At 41.3% G+C, this 26,621-nt stretch overlaps 2 protein-coding genes across 2 annotated transcripts in view; both read left to right on the plus strand.

The window, feature by feature from the left end:
• The first annotated feature begins 999 nt into the window (after nt 1-999).
• VHL (von Hippel-Lindau tumor suppressor) lies at nt 1,000-10,236 on the plus strand. Its single transcript, XM_001375572.5, has 3 exons — nt 1,000-2,241; nt 5,607-5,729; nt 7,875-10,236. Exons 1-3 carry the CDS (start codon nt 2,067-2,069, stop codon nt 8,051-8,053), a joined length of 477 nt encoding a protein of 158 aa, XP_001375609.2. The 5' UTR covers nt 1,000-2,066; the 3' UTR covers nt 8,054-10,236.
• A 7,661-nt stretch (nt 10,237-17,897) lies between these two features.
• IRAK2 (interleukin 1 receptor associated kinase 2) overlaps nt 17,898-26,621 on the plus strand; it is a 57,566-nt gene continuing 48,842 nt past the window's right edge. Inside the window, exon 1 of the mRNA XM_007500217.3 lies at nt 17,898-18,358. Within this exon, the coding sequence (XP_007500279.2) occupies nt 18,211-18,358 (148 nt within the window). The 5' untranslated portion in view covers nt 17,898-18,210. The remainder of the gene's footprint in view (nt 18,359-26,621) is intronic.

Below are 26,621 nucleotides of genomic sequence, written 5' to 3' on the forward strand. Positions count from 1 at the left end.
CTTCCTCAGACCGTTGGCCCATGCCTCCATCTTGGATTTGTGAATCTAATTTTTTAACTCAAGTGTAAGATTTTACCACTTACTTCAAAACATTGATGAATCCATAATTATGTGGACATGAGTGCTTCTGGTTTGTGTCCTCCCATATGTACTCCATGGGATGTCTATCCAATGTAATGGGGTTTTCTTTTATATCTCCTGACATTTTGTGGGTACCAATGGAGCTCATGGACTGTTTATTGATACATGATACAAGCCTTACCCTTGTCCAGTTCATCTTCTTTTCTTATTATAAAGCTCTTTGATGATATATTGCATATAATTCATATACAATCTTTGTTGGTAACAAACTGTAGCTTGCTTATATCCACCATGAACCTATCCATTGCTCTTTGGGAAATGCACAAATTTAATTCCTTAAAGATTACAGCATTCTATGGTTCATAGACATTCAGCATCAAAGAAGGTTGATGTTTAAGAAATAAAATTAATTTAGGGAAAAACTCTGGACACTAATCTCTCCTATTTTTTCTACTCTTCCTTTCCTTTTTTCTTTTTTTCCCTTCCTTCCTTCCTTCCTTCCTTCCTTCCTTCCTTCCTTCCTTCCTTCCTTCCTTCCTTCCTTCCTTCCTTCCTTCCTTCCTTCCTTCCTTCCTTCCTTCCTTCCTTCCTTCCTTCCTTCCTTCCTTCCTTCCTTCCTTCCTTCCTTCCTTCCTTCCTTCCTTCCTTCCTTCCTTCCTTCCTTCCTTCCTCCCTCCCTCCCTCCCTCCCTCCCTCCCTCCCTCCCTCCCTTCCTTCTTCCTGCTAAATGAATAAAATAATAGATTTAGAGCTGGAAGGGATTATAGGTATTAGGTAAGAAGGCCAGGTTGTCAGAGACAAGAGTCAATTTGGGGTTTCAAAAAACAAAGGTATCAGTGGGCATACACATACACATATTCAGACACTCATATATATGTATGTGTGTACAATTTATATATATGTGTATATATGTGTATATATTATATATATTATATTTGTATTTGTTTTTCTAATCACTGAGCCACTTTGCTGCCTCCTAGGCAAATAGAGGTTAAGTGATTTGCCTAAAATCACACAGCTAGTGCCTGAGGCCACATTTGAACTCATGTCTCCCAGTCTCTAGGCTGAGCCCTCTCAGCATATATATGTGTGTGTCTGGGTTTCATTCAAACTGGGGTTGAATCTTTAGGCTAGGAAGCCAATCAAAGGTGGCTCCCCCCCCCCCAATATATATATAAAATTTGTTTTGATGGAAGGAATTTCCACACCTATGCTGATGTTATCACAAATCAGGACCAAAAATCCTCAAACAAATCCCAAAAATGATTTAGGGATTTTTTTTCATGGACTACTACAAGAAAACAATGAGTACTAGTTCTGACGTTCCTCTTTTTCCTCCTCTTGATACCTTTGCCTATTAGAGTGTAAGCTCCTTGAGAGAAGGGATTCTATTTTTGTTTGTATTTTTGCTCCCACTTAATAAAGGCTAATTGATTGTTGTCTCTCCCATTCCCCCCACCCCATCCCGTTTCTCTGTGTCCTCAGCGTTTGGCAAAATTGTCGCTTAATAAATGCTTGTCGACTCTGGCACAGAGAAGATCTCTGCTCCTGAGCATCCAAAATTGGCTTGATATAACAGGGACTACTGGGAAATTCTCAATTGTCATCACTACTATTGATAAACCTTAAAGCACTCCAAACACGTGGAATGGTTATTTTTGTTACTCATTTATTGGGCTTTTGGACTTGATTTGACCCTTGAGTTGTCCGACACTGAGGGTTAGTCACGGCCACCCAGGGAGAAGCAGAAGACGTCCAGGATGGTAGAGTTGCTCAGCCTCCAGGTGGCCCAACTCCCGCTAGCTCCGCCCCACGCGTGCGCACAAGCGCTCTCTCAGCGCAGGCCCCCGCCCCTGCGTCGGAGCACGTCAGGCACGTCGCTGCTGCACGCCCTGAAGGAAGCTGGGGGCTTGGGAGTCTGGGGCCCATGAGGTGCGCTCCCTGTGCATTCCCTCTTCTCTGGCTCCGCCGTGCGGGATCCGAGGATGCCGCGGGAGCCGCCCCGGCTCCGCTCCGTGAACAGTCGGGAGCCGTCATCCGTGATCTTCTGTAACCGTACTTGCCGCCGGGTGCTCCCCTTCTGGGTCAACTTCGAGGGGCACCCGACACCCTACCGGATGCTGCTGCCCGGCACCGGCCGCAGGATGAGCAGCTACCTCGGTGCGGGCGGGGCGGGGACGGGGGCCGCGGGCCGCGGTTGGTGTTGGAGCCCCGCCCCCCGCCGCGGAGGGCTTGGTTCCTCCATCCTTTTTGTCCTCGAGCTGTCACTCCCTCCCCCACCTGGGACCTGATTGGGGAATTGTGCTCTCCCGGAGGCCCTCCAACCCCGACACCAAGAGAAAATGGGACATCGGCACAGTATAAGGCTCTGTGGCAGGAAACGTACCAGGCAGCACTTGCCAGGCGCCAGGCACCTGGCTGGGGATACAAATAGAAAAGAAGGGGGCCCCTAGTCCCCTCGAGATTCTTAGAGTTAATGGAGGGGGGAGGGGCGGAACTCAGTGGATGGGCCGGCCTGGAATCGGAAGGACGGGGATTCAACTGTGTCCTCAGACACTTCCTAAGCTCTGTGACCCTGCGCAAATCACTTAACTCTATTTGCCTAAAACATTTTTTTTTTAATTGAAGCATGTCCTACATGGCTCAGTGGATAGAGAGCCCGGCAAGGAGGTTGGAGGTCCTGGGTTCAGATTTGACCTCAGACACTTTTACGTCACTTAACCTCTACTTAGTTTTTACCACTCTAAAGCCTTGAAGACAGAAAGTAGGGGTTAAAAAAAAAAAGAATTAGTGGGAGCCCACAGCAATCAGTGTTAATAATGCTGTTAAGTCATTTTTATTTTTTATAAATATGAAATCGAATAGATGCAGTAATTTTGGAAGGGAAGATGGGAGAGCTCTGGAGAAGTGCTCTTGTTTTTTTGTTGTTGTTGTTGTTTTTTAACCCTTACCTTTGGTCTTTGGGGTTAAGTGACTTGCCCATGGTCACCCAGCTAGGAAGTGTCTGAGGTAAAATTTGAATTCAGGACCATCTAAGGCCTGGCTAAGGACTGAGCCACTAGCTATCCCAATGGAGTCTCTTGTAAGAGAAATGGCAAATATATTGAATTTATAAGAAATTGGGGGGGGGGGGAGGGAGAGGATATCTGTTGGGCATGGTAGGAGGATGTTTTTGCAATAGTGTAGGGGAAAGGTAATTAGGCTGGGACAAAGGGAGATATTGGGGAGGTAGAATCTGAGACCCTGGCAATAATTAGATTGGGTGAGGGAGGGTAGAAGAATCTGACCTATGCTAGATTTGGGGCCTGAGTGACTGGCTGGAAATACCCTAAATAAAAATAAGGAAGTAAGTGGAGGGGATAGAGGGGAGATCATGTGGAAAGAATTTGGTTTTGGAAATGATGAGTTTTAGATTATTAGGACATCCAGTTGGAAAAGGAATCCCAGAAACTACTGCATCTTGTTCAGTTTTCAGATGTGTCAGATTTTCCTGTGACCCCTTTTTGGAGTTTTCTTGGCAGAGATACTAGAGTTGTTTGCCATTTTCTTCTCCAGTTTATTTTAAACCCCAGGAAACTGAGGCAAATAGGATTAAGTGTTCAGAGTCAAATGATATAAGTGTTTGAGGCCAGATTTAAACTCAGAAAGATGTCTTTATGACTCTAGGCCTAGCACTCTATTAACTGGGTCACATAGACCTACATAGAGGATAATAATTGAGCCCATAGAGGCCAGGACAGAAGGGAATGAATCCATTGAATAGAGGGATATGATTGATGATCCAGCAAAGGAGAGGAAGAAATGGCCAGACAGGAACACAGTGTCAAAAAACCCAGGGAGCAAAGTGTGTCTAGGAGACGGGAGGTGGAGGTAGGGGTGGTCAGCAACGCCAGATGCTTTTGAGAGGTGGAGAAGGCTAGGAAGTCAGGCCATTGCATTTGGCAGTTATGTTATTGGTAAATTCAGAGCAATTGAGTTGACTGAGGGTAGCAGGCAGCAACCAGATTAGAAGAGATTGAAAAATGAGCAGGCCAATAGAAATGGAAGCCAGGAGTATAGACTGCTTTTTTCTTTTCTTTCTTTTTTTTCTTAAACCCTTACCTTAGAATCAACCCTAAGTATCAACTCCAAGGCAGAAGAGTGGTAAGGACTAAACAATGGGGGTTAAGTGATTTGCTTAGTCACACAATTAGGAAGTATCAGGACAGATTTGAACCCAGAACCTCTTGATTCCAGGCCTGGCTTTCAATCCACTGAGCTACCTAGCTACCCCAGATAGCTTTTTCTAGGAGTCTGATGTAAGAAGAGAGATAGGGTTCAAATGAAGATTTCTTAGGATAGTGGTCTGAGAAAGGAGCCATTGAGTCTGTACTCTAATCTCCAATGTTTGGCACATCTCAGAGTCCAGTGATCAGAACTAGAGCATTCTAGGTCTGGCTATAACTTGGTTTTCTATAAGGGGAGAGTAGTAGTTTTTTTTTTTAATTTTTGTTTTAGCTCTAACTTTTTCCTGAAGACAGTCACCATCTTGTTGATTCATTACACTGGGAAGTTCCTTTTTAAAGCATGGCTATTTTCCTCTCATTCACTGACTTTTTTACATTTAAATGTTCTGCTTTTCTTTTTAAATGGGCTTCAGGGTGGTCCTTTCACCTGGTCTGTCTAGATTACATCCTCTCATGCCCCTTTTTACTCTTATTTTTAGTTGATTCTCTAGGATTTTCAAAGTATACCATCCTATCATCCACAAAGAGTGATAGTTTAGTTTCCTCTTTGCCTGCTTTAACTTCTTCAGTTTCTTTTTCTTCTCTTATTTGGCCTTTACTCCTCGATGTTATTCCTCAAACAACATGATTCGCCCTTAAAGGGAATTGGTACTTGTCCTTTTTCCACTAGGTTGTATGCTTAAATATTCTATATTCCTATTCTTTATAAGAATAAGGGTAGCAGCTTCCCTTGTATATATTACTGGCACTGATAGATTTAAGCATCTCAGGCATAATGGAGTATCTAATGATTACAAAGTGCTTTCCATTCTCCCAACCATCTCAAGGGGTGAGTGGTGCAAATATTGACTCTCGTTTTATAGATGAAGCAATGGGCTCAGGAGTTAAAAGGAACTTCCCAGAATAGTTCAGAAGTGTTGAAGATTGAAACTAAGGCTCCAAGTTAAATCCAAGTTAAATGCTCATTCCACTATCATTTGAGGAGACATTAGAATCCCCTGTTTGCTAGATAATTGTTTTCAGGGTTAGTTTAGGTGGTGCATGAGGTAAGTGAAGAAGCCCCAAGTGAGAGGAAGCACAAGGCTTTGGGCCTCTTACCTTTGCTGTTGATTGCCTTGGTTCTGAGCCTTAGCTTCTTGGCCTCTAAAATGGAAATGTCCTTGCATTTCTCCTCACCTTTAACTTAAGCCTTTGAAAGTATCCTCTGAGGCACTGAGCTTAAAATTGTTGAGAGGGAAAACTAGTGTCTTCATAATTAGGTATAAGGAACTTAACCAGCAATTCCTTATTTTACAACAGGCCATTTTTGGTTATTCAGAGATGCAAACACAGGGGACGGACTTCTTGTTAACCAGACCGAACTATTTGTGCCGACTCTAAATGAAAATGGGCAGCCTGTTTTTGCCAACATCACACTCCCAGGTAAGATGGAACATGCCTTTATTTAAAGCTCTTTCCCCACCATCATAAACTCTTCTACATAGTTGCCGTCCTTTAAAAAAACAAAAACAAAAGAACATCATCCCTTCAGAGTGGCAGCATCCTATAGCTTTTCTCTTAATCACCAAACTCCTGGACAGCATTGTCCACTTTCAGTACTTCCCGTTATGACTTTTCTCAGTCTTCACATTGCTTTTTTGTCTTTTTTTTGGACATTGTCAACATTCTCTCCTTTGGCTAGTCTTCCTTTCTGGAACACATATTACTCTCTACTCAGTCAGTATGGTGGGAATCTGCTTTAGATAGACATAGATATTTTTTCTTTTTCTTTTTAGACCTTTACCTTCTGTCAAGGCAGAAGAGCAGTAAAGGCTAAGCAGTTGGGGTTAAGTGACTTATCCATGGTCACAGAGCTGATGGATGATTTTCTTTTAAGGAGCTATATACAGGTGCTCTTTTCAAACTTTATCTGATCTGGGAGCTTTGGACCCCTGACATTGCTTTCTTGTTGCCTGAGGTATTAAAAACCCAGTCTGTTGGGACCTAGAGCATCTGAAGTTTATGTGAATTCCTAATACCCTCCCTATTACATATCTCCAGAGTTGCTGTCATGGTAAATGCTGAAGTAGAAGTGAGCGGTGTCTATTTTATTACTTTCATCTTTTTACATTTCTGGTGTTAAGCAAATTTGTTTTTATTACATTTATAATCTACAGCTATTTAATTATGTCCCAATTAATAGCCTGAATCATTGACCTTGATCTGGCTCACAAGGCATTTTCCAAGACTCTATTAGGGCTTTTTCTTCCCTCTTATTTTATTTGACCATAACACCAAATAAAATGGACATTTCCATATAGAACTGAAAAAGGATTGCACATGAAATTTCAGTTCTTTAGTATATGCAGCTTGCTTTTCTTATTAAATTCATAATTTCATCCTGTAACTTTAAAAACTTGTGGCTTGTCTCTTCTTGATTCTTTATGTTCACAGCATTTTAAAAAAAAAGATGCATTATAACCCTGTTCCATTCTCCCCTCATTTTTTTGATAACCAAACATAAGAAATGCCAGAAGGACTATGGGGAGAAAGAAGTAGGATAACTCTGAAAGTTGCGTGTTCAATTTCTGGACTTGCAGTGAGGAAGATGAGAGTTTTAATCTGGCCTCAGACACTTCCTCAATGAGCGGTGCTGAGCAAGTTACATAATTTTAGCCTTATTTTCCTCAATGGTAAAATGAGTATAATAGCACCTACCTTATGACATAATTTCTCACATTGACTGTCTGAAAATGTGGTTCATGTTCTACGTCTTAGTCAAGAGGCAGGCAGATGAGTTAGAATGAATATGTGTCATGGGATAAATTGTTCTGGTTCTGCCCACTGCCCATCAGTTTGCATGAGTCTGCCCAGGTTTTTCATATAAGCAATAATATCCTTTTACCTTTTTATATCTTGTGTGTATTGATAGGCAGCTAGGTGGCTAGAGCATTGGCCTGGGGCTATGGGGCCTGGAATATAGTAGGTGCTCTATAAATGCTTATTCTCTTCTTTTATAATAGATGGAGTATCTCTTGCTACCACAAAAAGAACTAGAAATACTTTGGGGAGACTTTTCTTTAATATCCTTGTATAAATCCAATAGTGGTTATTGCTACGTGCCCAGTCTTTTTTTCTTTCTATTTCATCATTTTGTGAGTTTTATCCATTCCCACCTCTAAAAATAGTCAGATGCAAATGAGCTGAGATACCACAATACCAGCCTCAGTCATTTTTTGCCTTTAAACAGGTCCTCTCAGTTAGTATATCTGAGTGGTGGTTTTTAACCTTGCCCTCTCAATGGTCTCACTCTACATTTTATCTGCAAAGTTTCTGCACACAAATTCCTTTTTCTATTGTGTTCATCAATCAAACTGTTAATGTATGGCATGGGGCAGTGCCAAATATGTGAAACAATTTTCTTAAATAGAACTGTCTAAGACGTTAGAAAGGGATGATTTGTTGTACAAAAATTCCATTTTCTGGCAGCTGTAGAGAAGCACTTCTCTTTGCAAGCTAGATTTAAATCAAACAGTCAAATGAATGAATCCCTTACAGAGTGGTTACTGAGGTTTTGTTCCCCTGCAGTTTATACACTGAAAGAGAGATGTCTTCAAGTTGTTCGTTGTCTGGTCAAGCCTGAGGACTACAGGAAACTGGACATCGTGAGGTCATTGTATGATGATCTTGAAGACCACCCTGATATCCAGAAGGACCTTAGGAGGCTTTCATTGGAGTACCTTGAAAATCAAGTGAATAAAGATTAAGAGACTGCTTCTGAGGCTTTACTGGGGAAGCCCTTGAGTAATTTTATCTAACCATGGTTCTGTTGTTTACTGTCAAGTTCAGAGTATCTTGTGCTCAAGAAGTAAAATATTCTAATGGCAATGGTTGCTTCAGGAATTAGAACATTAACATTTTAAGTCTGTAACTGAGATGTTAACTGTAACTGGATTCATTGGACTTTGTGATGTTTAGGAGTTATGATCACAAAATGCATTTTAATGAGTGTCCTCTTTGGGAATATCATCTACCTTCAGTGAGTTGGCTGCTGTTTGGGAGTCTCGGTCCTCTGACTAATAGGATGCAAACTTACCTTGGATAGGGATACCCCCAAACCCCAGACCAGTAGCTTCCAACTCTTAACTATATGATCTATTATGATTTATGAAGTTAGAACTGTGGCCAGCTTTACAGGGGGCTTTGGCTCAATTTAGGCTGGTTCTTAATCTGTAAGACAGTATTATTAATCTATTTGTTTACCTTTATGGAAAATAAGAATTTATCTAGTCAGGTTGTAATTAATCCCAATTACAGAATTTAAAGACATATATGTGAAAAAATCAAGAATAATGCTTATGAGAGATGAAAAAGTGACTCCTAGTGATTCAGGATTGTTTGTAGTGCAAGGCTGTTTTGTTGCAGAAAAGCAGAATGCTCAACACAAAGTATATCATTTTACTTGTGAGAATACTAGCACCAGGCTTAAGAACAAGTTATTCAGAAGTGTCTGGGAAGCTTATTGTGGGTGGGGCTTGTAAAAATTAAGGTGATTATTCATTTTGTTGGGCAGTCATTTGTGGAGGACTTTTTTGGTAATTTTTAAGTTCTATTTTTTCAGTACTATTCTAAGGATTTCTAAGCTGTGACTGTCTTGGTTTCTACACAGTGAATAAGGTGCATTATCAATATTTGTATTTCAGCCTAGCCTGAAGAAATGACTACAAAGGCAAGAACTTCATAGTACTGTAAATGTTATTGTTTTTGTTGTTCTCTTTTTTATATATCTAATGACTTATTCATTTATGCCATCATATTTCATAAAGCACAATTTTTTAATCATCCACTGTAATTTTTCTACCTGAGGAAATGTTTTTGTATTTCTATTTTTACTCTACTATGTATTTTAAAGTACTATGTATATATGTGTATATGTATAGGAATATGGTGAGTTAACTTCAAAGCCGGAAATGGTTTATTCCTTATAAACTTAACTTCTTTGTTCTGGCTTTGACTCAATGTCATTAATTACACATCCTCTAAGGGACAATCCTTAAAGGTTGGTGTTGGATTTTTCCTTATTTTCCTTTTCCTATGGTAATGAGTTACCAAATACTGACCTTTAGACTCAATTCTTATGCTCTGACTTGACCTGGACTTGGAGGCTAAATGAAATAATGAGCAATCATTCCACCACAATGTCGAGTTAAAAATTCTACTTTCTTTCCTTTCTTTTTTAAGTGCTAGAGCAATTTGTCTCTAGTGTTTCCCAACTTCTTATTTCATGACAGGTTTAATTGTGTCCCGTCCCCGTCCCCCCCCTCCCCCTCACTTGCCATATAGCTCTTGTGTTGGGAAGATAAAAGAACTCCATAGATTTTACAGAGAATTTTGGAGTGCTAGTGGAAAGACAGATATTCATATTGAAAGAGAGAGGGAATTTAGGGGAGTCCGAACCAGAGTCACTGAGTTTATTCTTAGTTTCCTTTTTCAGACAGTATGGCATCATGGGATCAGGACACAGACAGGCCCTAGGCAAGTCCCTTAGAGTGCTCAGTGCCCTGGGTAACTACAACAGTGGGAGAGAAGGCTGATACTCTGATGAAAACCTGTCTCATCATGGAAGTTGTAGGTTCTGTCCCCAATCAATCCCCCTCCCTGCTATTTTCTTAAAGCCTTTCTAGTCCTTCATGATGGGTTTTTTTTTCTCATTAAATCATGCAATTTGAATATTGTTTTCCAATATAGACTGTCTTAAGGAGCACTTCTGTTAGTCATATAGTAGTTTCTTATTTCTGTGACTTATCAATTTTAATAAGATTATACTTTTTTGTCTCAGCTATAGTTTGTCATTAACAACAACAACAAACAATTTTTTGTTCAACTACAGTTTGGCATTAAATAGTACTAATATTTTAATTTATGAAGAATAAAGAATTAGGTCCATGGACAGGCTCTTGTTCTGTTTTCTTAATTGTCATAGTTATTATGTACATTGTTTTCCTGTTTATATTTATTTCTCATGCTTTTAATCCTTCATATTCATAATTCTATCAGAAGCAGTACTATCTACATGCTGTATTCTTTATCTATTCATGACCAACTATTTTATTCTTTGTTAGGACAAAAAAAAATCCTATTTTCTTTGGTTCCTCAGTCATATTCCACTCATATCTTAGGACACTAGCCTTTAACATGCCCCTCCTTGCCCTTTCTCCACAAATTTCTGCAAATATGACGTCACAGAAAAGCAAGGCCTCTCTAGGAATGAGAAAGATTAGGAAATGCTGAAGAAGACCAATAATGGTGCAGAAATGGACTTGGAAATGAGGGGAAGACTAGGGATGAACTGGTAGGTGCAGTCAGAGGATAATAAAGGTTCAATTTGCATTCAGCTTTCATGACTCCCGGGCCCAGGCAAACAGAAGCTTCTGTCTCCCCAGTACTTTGACTGGAAAGCAGTACCTTGTAGCCTAAGAGATAAAGAACACAGAAGCCCCCCTTCCTAGGGAGGAAGTGCCTGGAGGAAGCCTAGGAAGCAGTGGCTTATGGTAGTCCAGGGACAGATGGAGAAAATGACCATTTATGGCAATTAAAGGACTGAATTGAGCAGATAACTTTGGTTATATTCCTGACAGAGTATGGTTGGATATCTAAAACTTTGAGTGATGAGCTAATACTCAGGTGGTATTTAGAGCTTACGTACATTACTCATTTGAGTAGAGGTAGGGTTGTTGGGGCAGCCAGAGTCAGGAAGATCGAACCTTCAGACCCTTCCTAGCCTGGTGACCCAGGGAAAGTCACTGAACCAGGGTCCTTCGAGCGTCCTCAACTAATAGCAGCAGCATCTCCCAGTGTTGTTGAAGATCAGATGGGATCATGTATGTAAACTGCTTGGCATGGTGTCTGGCACATGGAAAGTAGGCTTCCTGACTTCTGAGGCTCTAGCTAAAGCCTGACCCAATCCCCTCCATCCTTAGTCCTCACCATCCTGGAAATAATTTTGTTCCTTGTCTATTTCTAGACCCAACGATCCCGTCTTAACCCCTCCTTCCCCAGGAGAACGTCAACAAGATGTCTGACTGAGCAACATGGAACTAGTGCTTCAGGGACATGAGAAGTTTAAATACGTCAGAGCAGAGCAGCAGGGAGATGATAGCTATCTTTTACCGAGGCTGGACAAATATCTGTTTACCTGTGTTATATTTAAAAGAGTTGAAGATATAAATTGTGATAGATAAATAGTATATGCCATAAACTGTAATAGTTAAAATAGTTGTCTGCCATAAACTGTGGCAGTTAAAAGAGTTGGGGTCATAAACTGTAGTGAGTAAAATATAGTGGAAGATATAAATTATAGTAGATATAAGAGTGGGTGAGTAAATTTTGTGACAGCAGAAAATATGTTTCACTACAGTGTCTTGGTTTTAAATCAAATATAAGGTGGTCGCCAGGGAAATATTCCTGATTAAGAATATACTCAAGTCAACTGGGTTTTATAGAGAATTTAATTAATAATACAATGAGGAATTAAAGAAAAGAGAGAAAAAGAGAAAAAGGAAATAAGTATGAAGGGCCTTAAGCCAACATGGCCTAGAACTGAGTCTTAAGAGAGAGAGAGATCAGTCAGTCAGTCAGTCTTTTATCACTCACCACAAGGTCTGTCTAAGCAAGGATTCTAGTGACAGAGTCTCCTCAGAGAGAGTTCCAGCCAGAGTCCTCCTCAAAGAGCCTTCCAGCCAGAGACTGTTTCAAAGGGCCTCTCTCAAGAGCCTCCAGAGGGACAGAGTCCCCTCAGAGGAGCTCCAGCGAGACCTCCTTAGAGATTGTCCTCCAAGAGCTTCCCTTCTCCAGAGAGCTTCAAAAGATTCTCCAAAAGGATTGTTTCTGTAGCAGTCCACCCCTAGCTATGGGCAAGGGGAACAGTTGGTATGTACAGATTGCCTTAGAAGAGAGGATGCTCAGTCTTGAGCATGCTCAGTATTGCACATGGCTGGGAAAGCCTCTGACCCTTGACCCCAGCTTCCCCCAGGTTAGGCGGGAACACAGGTTTCTTTGTGCTCACCTGGTTGAGAGAAACCACACCTATACCTTGTCATTAACCAATGATGATCATCCCTATGTACTGGGTATATTTACATATAAATAGGGCCCAGCCAGCTCCATCTCTCTCTCTTCTGCTCTTCCTCCCTTCCAGCTCGCACTGATGCCTGTCCTTGCTGGAGCCTGGCCTTGGGCCAGGCTCCATCTCTAATCTTTCTCTATCATCTCTCCGACCTGTGTGGTATTAAATGGGATCTCTGGACTGGTAAAAGCCTTTGGAATGGTCCTTTGATCAGAGCTTGGCTGTGGCTCATTGGTAATTAATAAAGACTCATTCCTGCCACCTCATATCTCTACTTTGACTCCGTCATCCCCCTCGTGGTATCTAAAACTTCTATCCTTTCTCTATCTTCCTACCTTAAAGCTTCTCTCTCCCCTCTAAGGAAGCTTTAGTTTCATAAGAGATTCTGCTTCTTCTTATATAGGGGGGTTTCTCTTATGTCATCTCCCCTAAGTCCTTACATCTACCAATCACAGTAGACGTTTTCCAAAGGACAATCCATTCTAAAAACATTGCTGGGTCGACTAATCCCTTTAGTAAGTTTGTACCAGAAAAAACTTCTGAATAAGTTTTCACCTCTTTGCTCCTGGCAAGTTTACAAGTTGCCTGACCTTTAATAGGTACTTAGCACCCCATTGTATTAATTCTAAAAATGGTCATGGCTTAAAGAACTTTTTTTTTTTTTAAACCCTTACCTTCCATCTTGGAGTCAATACTGTGTATTGGCTCCAAGGCAGAAGAGTGGTAAGGGCTAGGCAATGGGGGTCAAGTGACTTGCCCAGGGTCACACAGCTGGGAAGTGTCTGAGGCCAGATTTGAACCTAGGACCTCCCATCTCTAGGACTGGCTCTCAATCCACTGAGCTACCCAGCTGCCCCCTTAAAGAACTTTTTGCCTCATTATAAGTATGGGTTTAAGTACTTTCATTGTTTAGCAAGGAGTTCTCTCCCCCAAAGCAGTCCCAAGTACGGGTGGAGCAGAGGTCCTCCCACTTCTGATCCAAGTAGAGTTCTCACTGTCAAAATGGGGAATGTTCCCAGTAGGGAGTTGTTCCAATGGAGAATTCCCCGATGGGGAAATTTTTAACATTCACAAGTCTGAGAAATTTCAAGATTCACACCTGGGCGCCATTCTTGAGGCTCAGCAAGGTTAGAAGTGACCTGCCCAGGGCTCTGTCCCCTGGGCCACCTTGCTGCAAGACCCAGGGAAAATGTTTTGTTCCAATACCATGAATCGAGGACAAGTGGATGAGACCCTTTGCTCATAAGGAAATGAGTTGTTTTCTCCAAAGTAACATCAGAAACAGAAGCTCTGTGAAACAGCTTCGTTCTGCCTCAGACCCAGGACCAGTGAGCCATGAACACCTGTAAGAGGCACAGCGGGAGTGGAGGGAGCCACAGGGGCAGCTTTGACCCTCCCCTCATGGGCGTCTATAATGGGCATGTGGCCTGCCAAGTGACCCCAGCTGACTGGATGACTAGATGGCTTGAAGGGCTCTGCTCTGCTGCTGCTCCACGAGGGAAACGCTGATTTCCTAACCATTTTCTCAGGCTGCTGCTTCTATAACTCAAAAGGAAACTGATGACTCAGCGCCCCTCTATTGACATGCTTTTGTTTTTGTTTTACATTTTTTCCATATTATACATCAATATGATTTGTCTTATGACAAAGAATTCTATTCACCTACAGAGAAAACTGTAGGAGTCAGATGTAAATCAAAGCATACCATCTTTCACATTCGTTTATTTATGGTTTTATTTGGGGGGGTTGGTTTTCTATGAGTATTTTCTTACAAAAATGACCAATATGGAAATATGTTTTGCGTGATAATTCGTGAATAATCCAGATCAAATTGCTTTCTGTCTATGAGAGAGGGGAAGGAAGGGAGGGAGAGAGACCATTCAGATCTTATAATTCTGGAAAATGCAGGTGGAAAATTGTTTTTACATGGAATTGGGAAAATATAATATCTTTGAATTTAAAAAATCATCTGACATTTTGCAATCCATATTCCTTCCTTCCTGAGAAGGCAGGTAATACAATATAGGTTGTACCTTTTGAAGTTTTAATCCTCTTCTCAACTTGATATGACCCCAAAAGAACTTCTCATGATCTGATCCTATGGAAGTTCTTTTGGGGTCCTATCAAGTTGGGAAGGGGATTAAAACTTCAAAAAAAAATTTTTTTTAAGCCTTACCTTCTGTCTTAGAATCAGTATTGTGTACTGGTGCCAAGGCAGAAGAGCTTAAGGCCTAGGTAATGGGGGTTAAGTGACTTGCCCAGGGTCATACCAGATCATATTTTTAAAAGCAGAATTGAAACAAAACAGAAGATAAAGTTGACTGTTTTCTGTAGGGATTTTCCCCAGAGAGCAAAAGGATCACTTTCTGTGGAAGCCTAGAGTTGATTCTGGCTCTAGTGATTCAGAATCAAAACAAGGCCCTTGTAGGCTGGCTAATAGTTAAGGAAGTATATTTACTTAATAAGGCTACAGCAAGATGTTTTTACCACTCCTGGGAAATTCATCCAAAAAAATTTTTTTTAGATTTATTATTTTGTTCTAATATTAACAAATGCCAAAGAAATGGAGCACATTTCCATACTCAGAGTAGAACAGAGGAAGAGGTTGTACTCTCAGCTACAAATCTAGGGACAGCTTGCTTCTCTCTTGAGATGTGGAATACATTTGGCATTTCACTTTCCAAGCTGTCGTGCTCAGCGAGGATGCCTGTGCATTAAAAAAAGTTCTTCAGGGATCTTGTCTTTCTTTTGTTTTTTGCTACTCAGTCCCTAGCTTCAGTCTTCCTTTATTCGCAGCTAAAAGAAAGAAAACTGGTAATAAATTTAGTCAAGCAAAAGAAATTCCCACATTGATTGGCCATGTCCAAAAATGTATATATATGAATAAAAAGATATGTAAATACATATATATGTGTGTTTGTATATATATACATATATGTGTGTGTGTGTGTGTGTAGATGTATGCTTTTTATGTGTATGTATGATTTCTCTGGCTATGCTTAGTTAGAATTTATTTCATTTTTATTAGAATTTTATTAAGAATTTTGTCCTATTTTTATTTAGAATTTTTTTCCCTTTTCCATCATGCCTTCATGCCAGGGGACTCTACTCCCTCCCTTCACCTCATTTTCTCTTGTGTTTCCTCTTCCTACTTTAAATTGTAAGCTCCTTGAGAGCTATTTTTTTTTCTATTTATATTGTCAGTTCTTAGAGCACACATGGTAGGTCCTTGAATAAATGTTTATTGACTCTGCCTATTATCTCTAGAAAAAACTATGCTGTGCCCTCTAAGACATATAGTAGTTACATTGAATAGTTTCAGAGGCAAAATCCAAAGGAAATCTCCTCAAAGTACTCTTCCATGATTGCTGATTTTGTTCACTTCCGTAACTGTGGGAGTTCAGCTCCCTTGGAGTGGCTTTTATTTCTATTATTGCACTTGTATGTTCTCTGGATTCTGCTTTCTTTACAAACATTTATTAAGTACCAACTCTGTGCCAGACCCTGCACAGCTTCTGGGGTAACCGGATTCTTCCTTGGGAGGGATGAACCCAAGCAGGGTGTCTCCTTTGTTAACAGCAGGGCATTGTGGGACTTTTTGTGATATGGTCTAGATTTGTCAAGAGGATATCTGCCAGGAATATGATTAATAAAAAGAAAAACAATCTTACCCTTGAGGAACTGCCAATCTAATGGAAGGAGATGAGACAGAAAAGAAGGCAGGAAAAGGGGAGCTGAAACCAGAGAGAGTAGCAGATGCATCATTTCATTCAATACACATACATGTTTTCCTAAATGCCCCATATTCTTTGTTTCTTGTATATAAGGATATTCCATTACATTCATGAACCATAATTTGTTTAGCTATTCCCCAATCTAAGTATGTTTTTGTTTTGTTTAGTTTTTATTTTTTGTTCCCATGCAATAATGCTATATTTGTATATTTTGTTATAGTTCTGAATATCGTATGTATGTACATTTTGTTATTATATAGTTTGTTATGGTTAAATTTTAGATAATAATTCCTATGACATAGTCCCATGTATTGAAATTTTTAAAATATTTTATTATATAAAATATGGTAATTGGTTCTTAAAAAAAAAAACCCTTACCTTCCATCTTAGAATCAATACTGTGTATTGGATCTAACGCAGAAGAGCAGTAAGGGATAAGTAATGGACTTGCCCAGGGTAACACAGCTAGGAAGTGTCTGAGGACAGATTTGGGTTCTTGGGTCTTCATGACCTTGTCTGAGATTTGCTTAGCAAAGAATGGCTTACCATTTCCTTCTCCAATTCATTTTACATATGAGGAACTAGGGCTTGGATCACACAGCTAGTAAGTGTCTGGGGCCAGATTTGAACTCAGCAAGAAGTCTTCCTGATTTCACTGCACCACCTACCTGCCCAAGCTCTAGCCTAATGAAAATCAGCAGTATAAATTTGAATAATGCCTCTAAGTGGTTGAGTAGTCAGAACATGATTGTATACAAAATATACAAAATTTGTATATTTGCTCAAACCAGAGATTTCTAGGATCAGCCACTCTCTTGATTTACTCCAAGCTTCCCTCATTCTTTTTTACCTTCAGTTCTCTTTCTAGGCTTTGCTTTCAGCTTAAAAGGAACCAACCATTATATTTCCTGTTTATTTCCTCCTTGCCTATTCAGTGTAAAGCAGTTACATTCCCACAACACAGAACTTAAATCTTTCCAGTTGAGAACAAAGACTTTTTAGTCCCAGAGGCTGTCCTGCCTGGTGCATATAAGCACGGGGTTGGGGGGCGGATGACCTCTGTTTGATTCCTGGCTTTTCTACTATTGACTTGTAAGTCACTAAACTTCCCTTAGCCTCAGGTTCATCATGGTTAAAATGAAGGGTCTTAGTTAAAAGATACCTAAAGTTCCTTCCAATTCTATAAATCCCATTTTAGGGTATACTGAATCTGTTTGCTAGACTGAGCCCCTGCTCAATTGGACTCTCAGCCACAGGCATTCCACTAATTAGCTTTGTCCTTGGGAAGAATTACTCAATTTCTTTAGTCCTCATTTGTCCTTAGTCCATCTTTTGTCTTAATTTCTTTAGTCCATCTATTGTCTAGAAATGAAAAGTATGGACTAGATAGTTATTTTTAAAAATGTTTCTGCTTACATTATCCCAGTCATTTCCTTAATACAGAGGAGATAGCAGCCGAATAGCCTGGTTTGAGAGCAAAGGAAATTGAGGCCCCAAGAAGTCATGACTCCCACTAATTAGTAGCTTTAATTAGTAAGTAGAACTAGAACCCAGGGTGCTGTCCTCATCTCTAGGTTTCCTTCCATCTTTTGGGTTCCTGAGGCAGTAAAGCCTTGGCTAGAACTCTCCTGTCATGGCTCTTAGATACAGCTTGGTGGCAGTGCTGCCCAGTCCACCTCACTCCAGCCCAGCTTGGCTCAGCCCAACTTCCTGGAAAATTGTAGCTAGTTACCAAAGGGTGCTTCCCATTGGGGCTCCTCCCCTGAGTAAGAAGCTTGGTGCCAGCCACTTTCTGACTCATTCTGGGCTGAAACTCAGCCTAGCAGACATCCTGTTGACAAGTGGGAGCCCAGAACGTACTGCAAAAAGCCCAATGCTTTGCTGTTAACAAAGGGGACACCTTGTTTGGGTTCCTTCCCCCCAAGGAGGGATCACGTTACTCTAGGTGTGGCTCAGCTGCTTCTCCTAGGAGGGGTGAAGAGATCTTCGGTGCCAGCAAGCTGATGGCCCGGGAGAGAAGAGAGTCTTGACTGTTTCATACTTTCTACTACTGGAAGCAGGGAAAATGGCCTTGCAGCCACCTTTGCTGCCACCCCCACCGGCTCTCCGGAGCCCCAGGACTACCCAATATATCTATCAGCTCCCTTCTTGGGTGCTGGAGGACTTCTGCCACAAGATGGACAGCTTGAGTGAATGGGACTGGATGCAATTTGGTGAGAAAGGTGTCAAGGGGGTCTGGGGACAGTGGGAAGGCTGGAGACTTAGGAAGATGGGAGCCCCGGGAATGGCAAGGCTGACTGGGCACGAGGGTGGGTGGAGAGGGATCATCCAAGAAGGTATGACCTAATTCCCTCAGGGAACACAGGCTTTAGAACTGGAAGGGACCTTAGTGATGATCTAGCCCAACTTTTTCATTTTACAGAGAAGAAAGTAGAAGCTTTCACAGAGGGAAAATGGGATAGCTGAGGCTAAAGGGAGGATAAATGACTTTAAGGTCACACAGGTGGTCCAGAGCAGAGTTGGGATTTGAACTCAAGTCCTCTGATTCAGAACATTTACCACCTCCCTTTATAAACTCTTTTAGCTTGTTTAAGTATTATTCTACTCTTTGCTTTTGAGCTCTATTTTTAGCTTGCTTCACCTAACCCAGAACAGTGAATGAACTTCAGAATGATAGTCAGGAGATCTGGATCCTGCATTTTGAGGGTCTCTTGAGTCTCATCTCTTACATTCTGAGATTTGTTAACTTGTCAAATGAGGAACGAATCCATGGAGGCAAAGAGCTATGTCAGAGCTGATCTACGGACAGAAAAACCTGGATTCAAGTCCTGCCTCTCATACATGCTGGCTATAAGAAATTGGACCAGCCTCAGAACCTAGGGTATTCTGTGCCATAGTGGAGAGAGAATTAGACCTGAACTCTAGAAAACCTGAGTTCACAGCCAACCGTAAACACTTCCTATGACCTTTGCGCAAATCATTGACCTTTTCTCGGTTTTCCCATCTCTAAAATGGAGATGACAATCATAGCATCTACTTCACAGGGCTGGTGTGAGAATCAAGTGAGATAATAGAGGTAAAATGCTTTACAAGCCTTTGAGGGCTCCAGAATGCTAGCTGATATTATTGTGAATTTCTCACAGACTCTAATGAAGGGATGGTCTTAGCCTCCATTGGGAGTGGGAATTTCCTCCTCCCGCAATGACCTGCCTGACCAAATCTCAGGTCCAGATCAAGAAAAAGACGTGTTACATGGCAGTGGTGCCACGGTGTTCGCTCCTAGGCATGCTTCTCAGGGCTTGGTATTGAAAAACTGGTTACGAGGTCAGCCTGTGCTTAGTAATCGTGGTGGTGATCAGAAGGAACGGAAATGTTGGTGTATAAAATACTACTCTTGTGGCATGGGGAAGGCACTGGAAAATGTGCCCCCAGAATGCTGGGGAAATGAATTAGGTCTGAGAGCTTTGGGGAAGTGAACCTCAGCCTTACAGGAAAAGAAACCATGTGAAGATGAGAGCACTTGACGAATTCCCTCCAAAAAAAGACCCAAGATCCTTTCTTTTGGCTTAACAAACATACCATATATTTCTTTCTTTTCTTTTTTTTTAAACCCTCACCTTCTGTCTTAGAATCAATACTGTGTATTGGCTCCAAGGCAGAAGAGTGGTCAGGGCTAGGCAATGAAGGTTAAGTGACTTGCTCAGGGTCACACAGCTGGGAAGTGGCTGAGGTCAGATTTGAACCTAGGACCTCCCGTCTCTAGGGCTGGCTCTCAATCCACTGAGCTACCCAGCTACCCCCCAGCCTACCAAATTTACCAGATATTTCTGGAACATTTTGGAATGCATTCATCAACAAGGTTAACCAGAGAATTGAGGGACAACTAGACTAGATGCAGTGGATAGAGCACTGGGCTTGGAGTCAAGAAGAGTCATCTTTCTGTGTTCAATCTGGCCGCCAACACTTAGTAGCTGTGTGACCTCAAGTCACCTCTCCCCATTTGCCTTAGTTTCCCAATATGTAAAAAATGAGCTGGAGAAGGAAATGGCAAATCACTCCAGTATCTTCACCAAGAAAGCTTCAAATGGGGTCACGAAGAGTCAGGAACAACTGAACAAGAACAAGAAGAAAGAATTAAGTTAGATAAGAGTGGGAACATTCACTGGGAAAGATTGTTTTGTACTAACTAGAATGGGCTGTTTGTAAGGGCTTGGGACGGGGTGGGGGAGGAAGAGTCTACAAATGGGCACCTTTTGTTCTCTTTCATTCTTGCTCACACGTTCCTTCCTTGGGAGGCTCGTCTATGCCACTGGAGGTAAAAAGAGTTTATCAGTCAAAGAAGCGAGCATCTCTGGGCTGTTTTTGGTGAGTCGTTGAAAGAGCCTCGGGTTTGCTTTGAGCTGGGATGGAGTCCAGCCTCTAGTTTATTAACCAGGCATATTGGACAAGTCAATAAGCCTTTGGCCTTCTTGGATCATAGATTCCCAGTGAGAAGGGGCCTTGGAGGCCATCTGGTTCAACCCCCTTCATTTTACAGACCAGGAACCAAGGCTGAAGAGGTGCCATGACTTGCCCAAGATCACCCAAGTATGCCTTTCTCATCAATGCCTGCCATGTTGATGGCGTTTGATACATTTTCATTAGTTGTCAAATGAGGCGTTTGGACTAGATGCTTTCTAAGGTTTCTTCTGCTTCTAAATCATCCTATAAATCTATAATTAACTTATTTTAACCTCCTACTCAGTGATCCTGCCAGGCTCCCAAACAGACTGCTTGAAACCCTCCTTGCTGGGAGAGGCAAGGAGCAGAAGGGAAGGATTCTCAGGGACCCCCAGGTCTCAGGCTAGGATTTATTCACTTTACGGAGGGGAAAGAAATCTTCCTTGCTGATGACTAGGAATGGGCACTTTATAGTTGTGGATGAGAGATATTCCGTGAAATGAAACTGTCCTTGGGCTCCCAGCCTCAGCTAGCGATCTACTCACTCTTTTCCTAGAAGGGACGTTGGATTTCCTCCTACAGGCTGGAGATGAGGGACGCCCCCCCCCCCCCCCAATAAAACTCTTACCTTCACCAATTCTCCGACAGAAGAGCAGCAAGGGCTAGGCAGTGAGGTAGGTGACTTGGCCAGGGACACCAGCTAGGAAGTGCCGATAGACTCGTATTGAGAGCTTTCTAGATGTCATCACCAAGTGCCAGCTGTCACTGTGCCGAGTGCTGGGGGCGAAAAGAGAGGCAAAAACAATTTGGTCCTTTACCCTCAAGGAGCTTATTAGGATCCCTCCTCTACTTCTAGCCTCTTTTGAGATTTCCAGCACTTACTTTGGATGACTTAGCGACTTCTCCCATCCCAGCCTCCTTCTTGAAAGAACCCTCAGAAGCCCTAGGGTTTGAATCCCCTGTTTTTCAGAGCCCAAACAGTGGGACATTCAAGGTCCTGTTATATTAATATTATATATAAATATAATTATATAAATAAAAATAAATATATAAATATCATATTATATTAATTAATAGAATCAATCAGAAACCCAGCGTCCTCCAGATCCCCTGTTTTTCAGAGCCCAAACAGTGTGACATTCAAGGCACTGTTATATTAATTATATATATATAATTATATATAGAAATATAAATAAATATATTATATGAATGAATAGAATCAGTCAGAAACCCAGCATCCTCCAGATCCCCTGTTTTTCAGAGCCCAAACAGTGGGACATTCAAGGTCCTGTTATATTAATATTATATATAAATATAATTATATAAATAAAAATAAATATATAAATATAATATTATATTAATGAATAGAATCAATCAGAAACCCAGCGTCCTCCAGATCCCGTTTTTCAGAGCCCAAACAGTGTGACATTCAAGGCCCTGTTATATTAATTTTGTATATATAATTATAAATATAAATATATGTAAATATAATATTATATTAATGAATAGAATCAGTCAGAAGCCCAGAGTCCTCTGACTCCCCGGACTGGTGCTCTTTCCCCAATGCCACCATTTCTCACTAGCTTGGGGAGGAAGGGGAGTTAGAAGAAGCCTGGGGCCTCTGGGCATGTGCAGTTCAGTCGGTATTCCTCTTAAGATCCTTTGTCTTTATTGAGGGCAGACTGCCCAGCCCTGCGGCGATGATATGAAATTCCCCAAACAGGAACAGGATTTCTGTTTGGGGACTCCCAGTGACTCGGGTGGTTGAGCCTGTAAACTGGGATTCTTGGCCTGTCTCTTCCCCTCCCCGGGCTCTGAATTCGCTTCCCAAGGCTCATGGGTAACTGGGCGGGAGCGGTAGGAATAGCTGCAGAGCTATTGGCAACCTAGGCCTGGCCAGCTTCGCCTCCCTTGTGTTGTAAGGAAAGTGGTGACATTTGCAGAAAAGTGGCATGAGGCCAGCCGGAAGGCTGTGGATGGAGCTTTGGAAGGGGTTTAGGCTGAGGCCAAGACAGTGAGCGAGCTGCTCTCTCTGGAGAATCTCACGAGGTGTCAGTTGCAGGGTTCTCCTCTTCCTGATTCCTGTTTGCTGTTTTCCTTGGAGGCAGTTCCTGGTTACGCGGATCCATCTACAGAGCCTGGGAGATCAAGTCTGGATCCTTTTGGATCTAAGACCTTCCCTGGGCTTAGCAAAGCCTTAGGCAGACCCTCTCCTTAATTCTAACGAAGGGGGGGCTATAGTGGAGGGTTTTAGTTAAGATTAGGGACTCTAGATTGAGGTTAGGGAGAAGTAGAGTAGGAAGTCCTTTAAGAAGAAATTCCTGTGAAGGGATTATTGGATCTGGTGGGGATAGATAGATTAAATTTAGTTTAGATAATCCCAAATCCCCTTCCCACTTTTCCCTTATTTATTAAACCCAAATTGTCCTGTGATTATATATGGGCTGTGTTTATTAGCTCAGGGTCTGCTCTGGGCTTGTCTACCCTTCCCAAACGAGATTACTGGCCCTAAAATATGATACCTGAACCCAAAAGTTAACCCAGTTATCCCAAATAGTTAGCTATCGCCCTTTATCTTCCTTTGTCCTCCACACCCCTGGGAGGTAGGTGCTATTATTATCTCCATTTTACAAATGAGGAAACTGAGGCAGATAGTGATTCCATGACTTGTCCAGAGTCACACAATTTTTAAGTGTCTGTGGCAGGATTCTAAGGTCCAGATCCAGCTCTCTATCTACTGTGGCATCTAGCTGGTGATTTAGAGGGCTGTGAAGGCAATGGGGGTTAAATGACTTGCCCAGACTTGCACAGGTAGGAAATACCTGAGGTCAAATTTGAACCCAGGACCTCCTGTCTCTGGGCATGGTGCTCAATCCACTGAGCTGCCTACCTGCCCCAGTTTGGTAGATTATTTGTAAATGCAGAGTAATCATTTTACATTCCTTGGCCCTATTTTTTTTAAACCCTTACCTTCCACTTTAGAATCAATACTGTGTATTGGTTCTAAGGCAGAAGAGTGGTAAGGGCTAAGCAATGGGGGTTAAGTGACTTGGCCAGGGTCACATAGCTGGGGAGTGTCTGAGGCCAAATTTGAACCTAGAACCTCTCGTCTCTAGGCCTGGCTCTCAATCCACTGAGTCACCTAGTTGCCCTCTCCTTGTCCTTATTCTTGAAAATGCAGAATAGTTTAGCACCTTAAAGAGATGAAACTAAGTCCAAAGAGGAGGCAACTTGCCCAATTAAAACCACATATTTAGTAAGAATCATGGGAAGGATTTGAACTCAGAACCTCTGACTCCTTCTTTTCCATTAGGTACCACACAGCCTTTCCTAGCCTCAGTTTTTTCATTTGTAAAATGGGAATAATCATACCTAAAAGTGTTTATTTCTCAGGGATGTTATGCCAATGAGCTAATATATCTAAACATTTTTTTTTTGGAAGCACTATATAAATGATGATGAGGATGAGGACAATGATTCCTTGGAAGTTCTAGATTTTTTCCCAAGTGGAGCCAATCTTCTGAATCAGAAAAGAGAACATTTTCATTCTGTTTCCCTTTAATATTCTCCCCAAGGCACACCTAATCAAGGCCCAGTCAAAGCTGTGACTTGGCTAAGGACTTAGGAGTCTCAGGCAACTCTCTAAAACCATTTATAATTGGGTTAGGCTTAGGGAATTCCCACAAAGAGGAAACCACAGGATGCTGATGAAATCACTGATTAGATAAACTTCAAAACTGGTGGGAGGCAAAATAAATTGCCTTTCTCCCTTTTCTCCCTTCCTCCTTGGGACTAGCTCCCTTCCACTCTACTGACTGCTCCAATTTCCATGGCACGTGATGCTTTTCCAAAGACTTTCACATCCAGGATTCCACTTGAACTTTGCACTAACCCAGGGAGTCTGGTGGGGCAGATATTATTGTTTCCATTTTCTATTGAAGGAATCCTTGGCACCAATAGGGGAAGCAATTTAACCAAAGGCATACAGTTGGCATCAGGGCCCCAGGCTAGGCAGAACCCCTCTTTGGTATCCTCTTCACTCTATCAAGTGCTGACAGATCAAATTTGACATTTTTAATCCATGCTAGAATGCCACTGTATTTAAGACTATTAAATTCCTCCAAGGGGTAACTGGAATGGTTTGCCATTTCCTTCCCGAGCTCATTTTACAGATGAGGAAACAGAGGCCAATAGAATGAAGTGATTTGCTCAGGATCACAGGGCTAGTAAGTAACTGAGGCCAGATTTGAACTCAGGAAGATGAGTTTTCTGGATTCCACGCTGGGAATTGTATCTATCACCTAGTGGCTCAGTATGTTATTAGATGAGCATTGATTAATTGATTTCTATGCAAATCTCTGATGATATAGTAAATTTAACCAACCAACATCTTTTAAAATGCAATTTTAATTTTCAGTTCTGCATTGTTTCTCTCCCCCCTCTGTCTTACCCATCATTTGAGAAGTCAAGAAACACAAGACCTATTATGATTATCCAACTCACATTTATTAAGAGTTTACTATTGTGCTAAATTTAAGAAAAAAATTATTTACCCAGAAGGAGCTTATACTTTAAAAAAAAATACTTACCTTCTGAAACGGTAAATAAGTTAGGTGAACATAGACTAGTATACCTGTCAGATCTATGGGAAAGAAAAGAATTTAAGACCAAACAAGAAATAGAGAATATCACAAAATGTAAAATGAATAATTTTGATTACTTAAACTAAAAAGTTTTTGTACAAACAAAACCAATGCAACCAAAATTAGAAGGGAAGCAACAAATTGGGGGAAAAAATCTTTATAACAAAAACTTCTGACGAAGGAATTTTTAAGGAACTAAGTGAATTGTACAAAAAAAAAATCAAGTCATTCCCCAATTGATAAATGGACAAGGGACATGGATAGGCAGTTTTCAGATAAAGAAATAAAAACTATCGATAAGCACATGAATAAGTGTTCTAAAACTCTCATAATTAGAGAAATGCAAATCAAAATAACTCTGAGGTACCACCTCATACCTAGAAGGTTGGCTAATATGACAGCAAAGGAAAGTAATGAATGCTGGAGGGGATGTGGCAAAGTCGGGATATTAATGCACTGCTGGTGGAGTTGTGAATTGATCCAACCATTCTGGAAGGCAATTTGGAACTATGCCCAAAGGGCACTAAAAGACTGTCTGCCCTTTGATCCAGCCATAGCACTGCTGGGTCTGTACCCCAAAGAGATAATAAGGAAAAAGACATACCAAAATATTCATAGTTGTGCTCTTTGTGGTGGTAAAAAATTTGAAAATGAAGGGATGCCCTCCAATTGAGGAATGGCTGAACAAATTGTGATATATGTTGGTGATGGAATACTATTGTGCTCAAAGGAATAATAAAGTGGAGGAATTCCATGTGAACTGGAACGACCTCCAGGAAGTGATACAGAGCGAATGAAGCAGAACCAGGAGAACATTGTACACAGAGATGGATATACTGTGGTACAATCAAATATAATGGGCTTCTCTATTAGTGGCAATGCAATGATCCAGGACAATTCTGAGGGATCTATGAGGAAGATGCTATCAACATTCAGAGGAAGAACTGTGGAGCAGAAACACAAGAAAAACAACTGCTTGATCACATGGGTTGATGGGATATGATTGGGGATATAGAATCTAAACGAACATCCTAGTGCAAATATTAATAATATGGAAATAAGTCTTGATCAATGACACATGTAAAACCCAGTTGAATTGCTCATTGGCTACAGGAGGGGGGAGGGAAGGGGAGAGGAAAAGAATATGAATCATGTAACCATGGAAAAATATTCTAAATAAATAAATTTAAACAAAAAACAAAAACAACAAAAAACCCCTTACCTTTTGTCTTAGAATCAATAGTATGTATTGGTTCCAAGTTAGAAGATGGGTAATGGCTAGGCAATGGGGGGGGGGGGGGTTAAGTGATTTGTCCCGAGTCAAACAGTTAGGAAGTGTTTGAGGTCATATTAGAATCTTTGTCAATCCACTGAGCCACTAATTGCCCCAGAG

Source organism: Monodelphis domestica, chromosome 7 (genome assembly GCF_027887165.1).
Source record: "Monodelphis domestica isolate mMonDom1 chromosome 7, mMonDom1.pri, whole genome shotgun sequence".
Lineage (NCBI taxonomy): Eukaryota > Metazoa > Chordata > Mammalia > Didelphimorphia > Didelphidae > Monodelphis > Monodelphis domestica.

What these genes read in the sequence shown, in the direction of transcription:
- VHL (XM_001375572.5), top strand. Translation starts at nt 2,067, where the DNA reads ATGCCGCGGGAGCCGCCCCGGCTCCGCTCCGTGAACAGTCGGGAGCCG. An exon ending in CAGGATGAGCAGCTACCTCG is followed by an intron (nt 2,242 to 5,606) that starts GTGCGGGCGGGG and finishes ATTTTACAACAG; the next exon opens with GCCATTTTTGGTTATTCAGA. An exon ending in TGCCAACATCACACTCCCAG is followed by an intron (nt 5,730 to 7,874) that starts GTAAGATGGAAC and finishes GTTCCCCTGCAG; the next exon opens with TTTATACACTGAAAGAGAGA.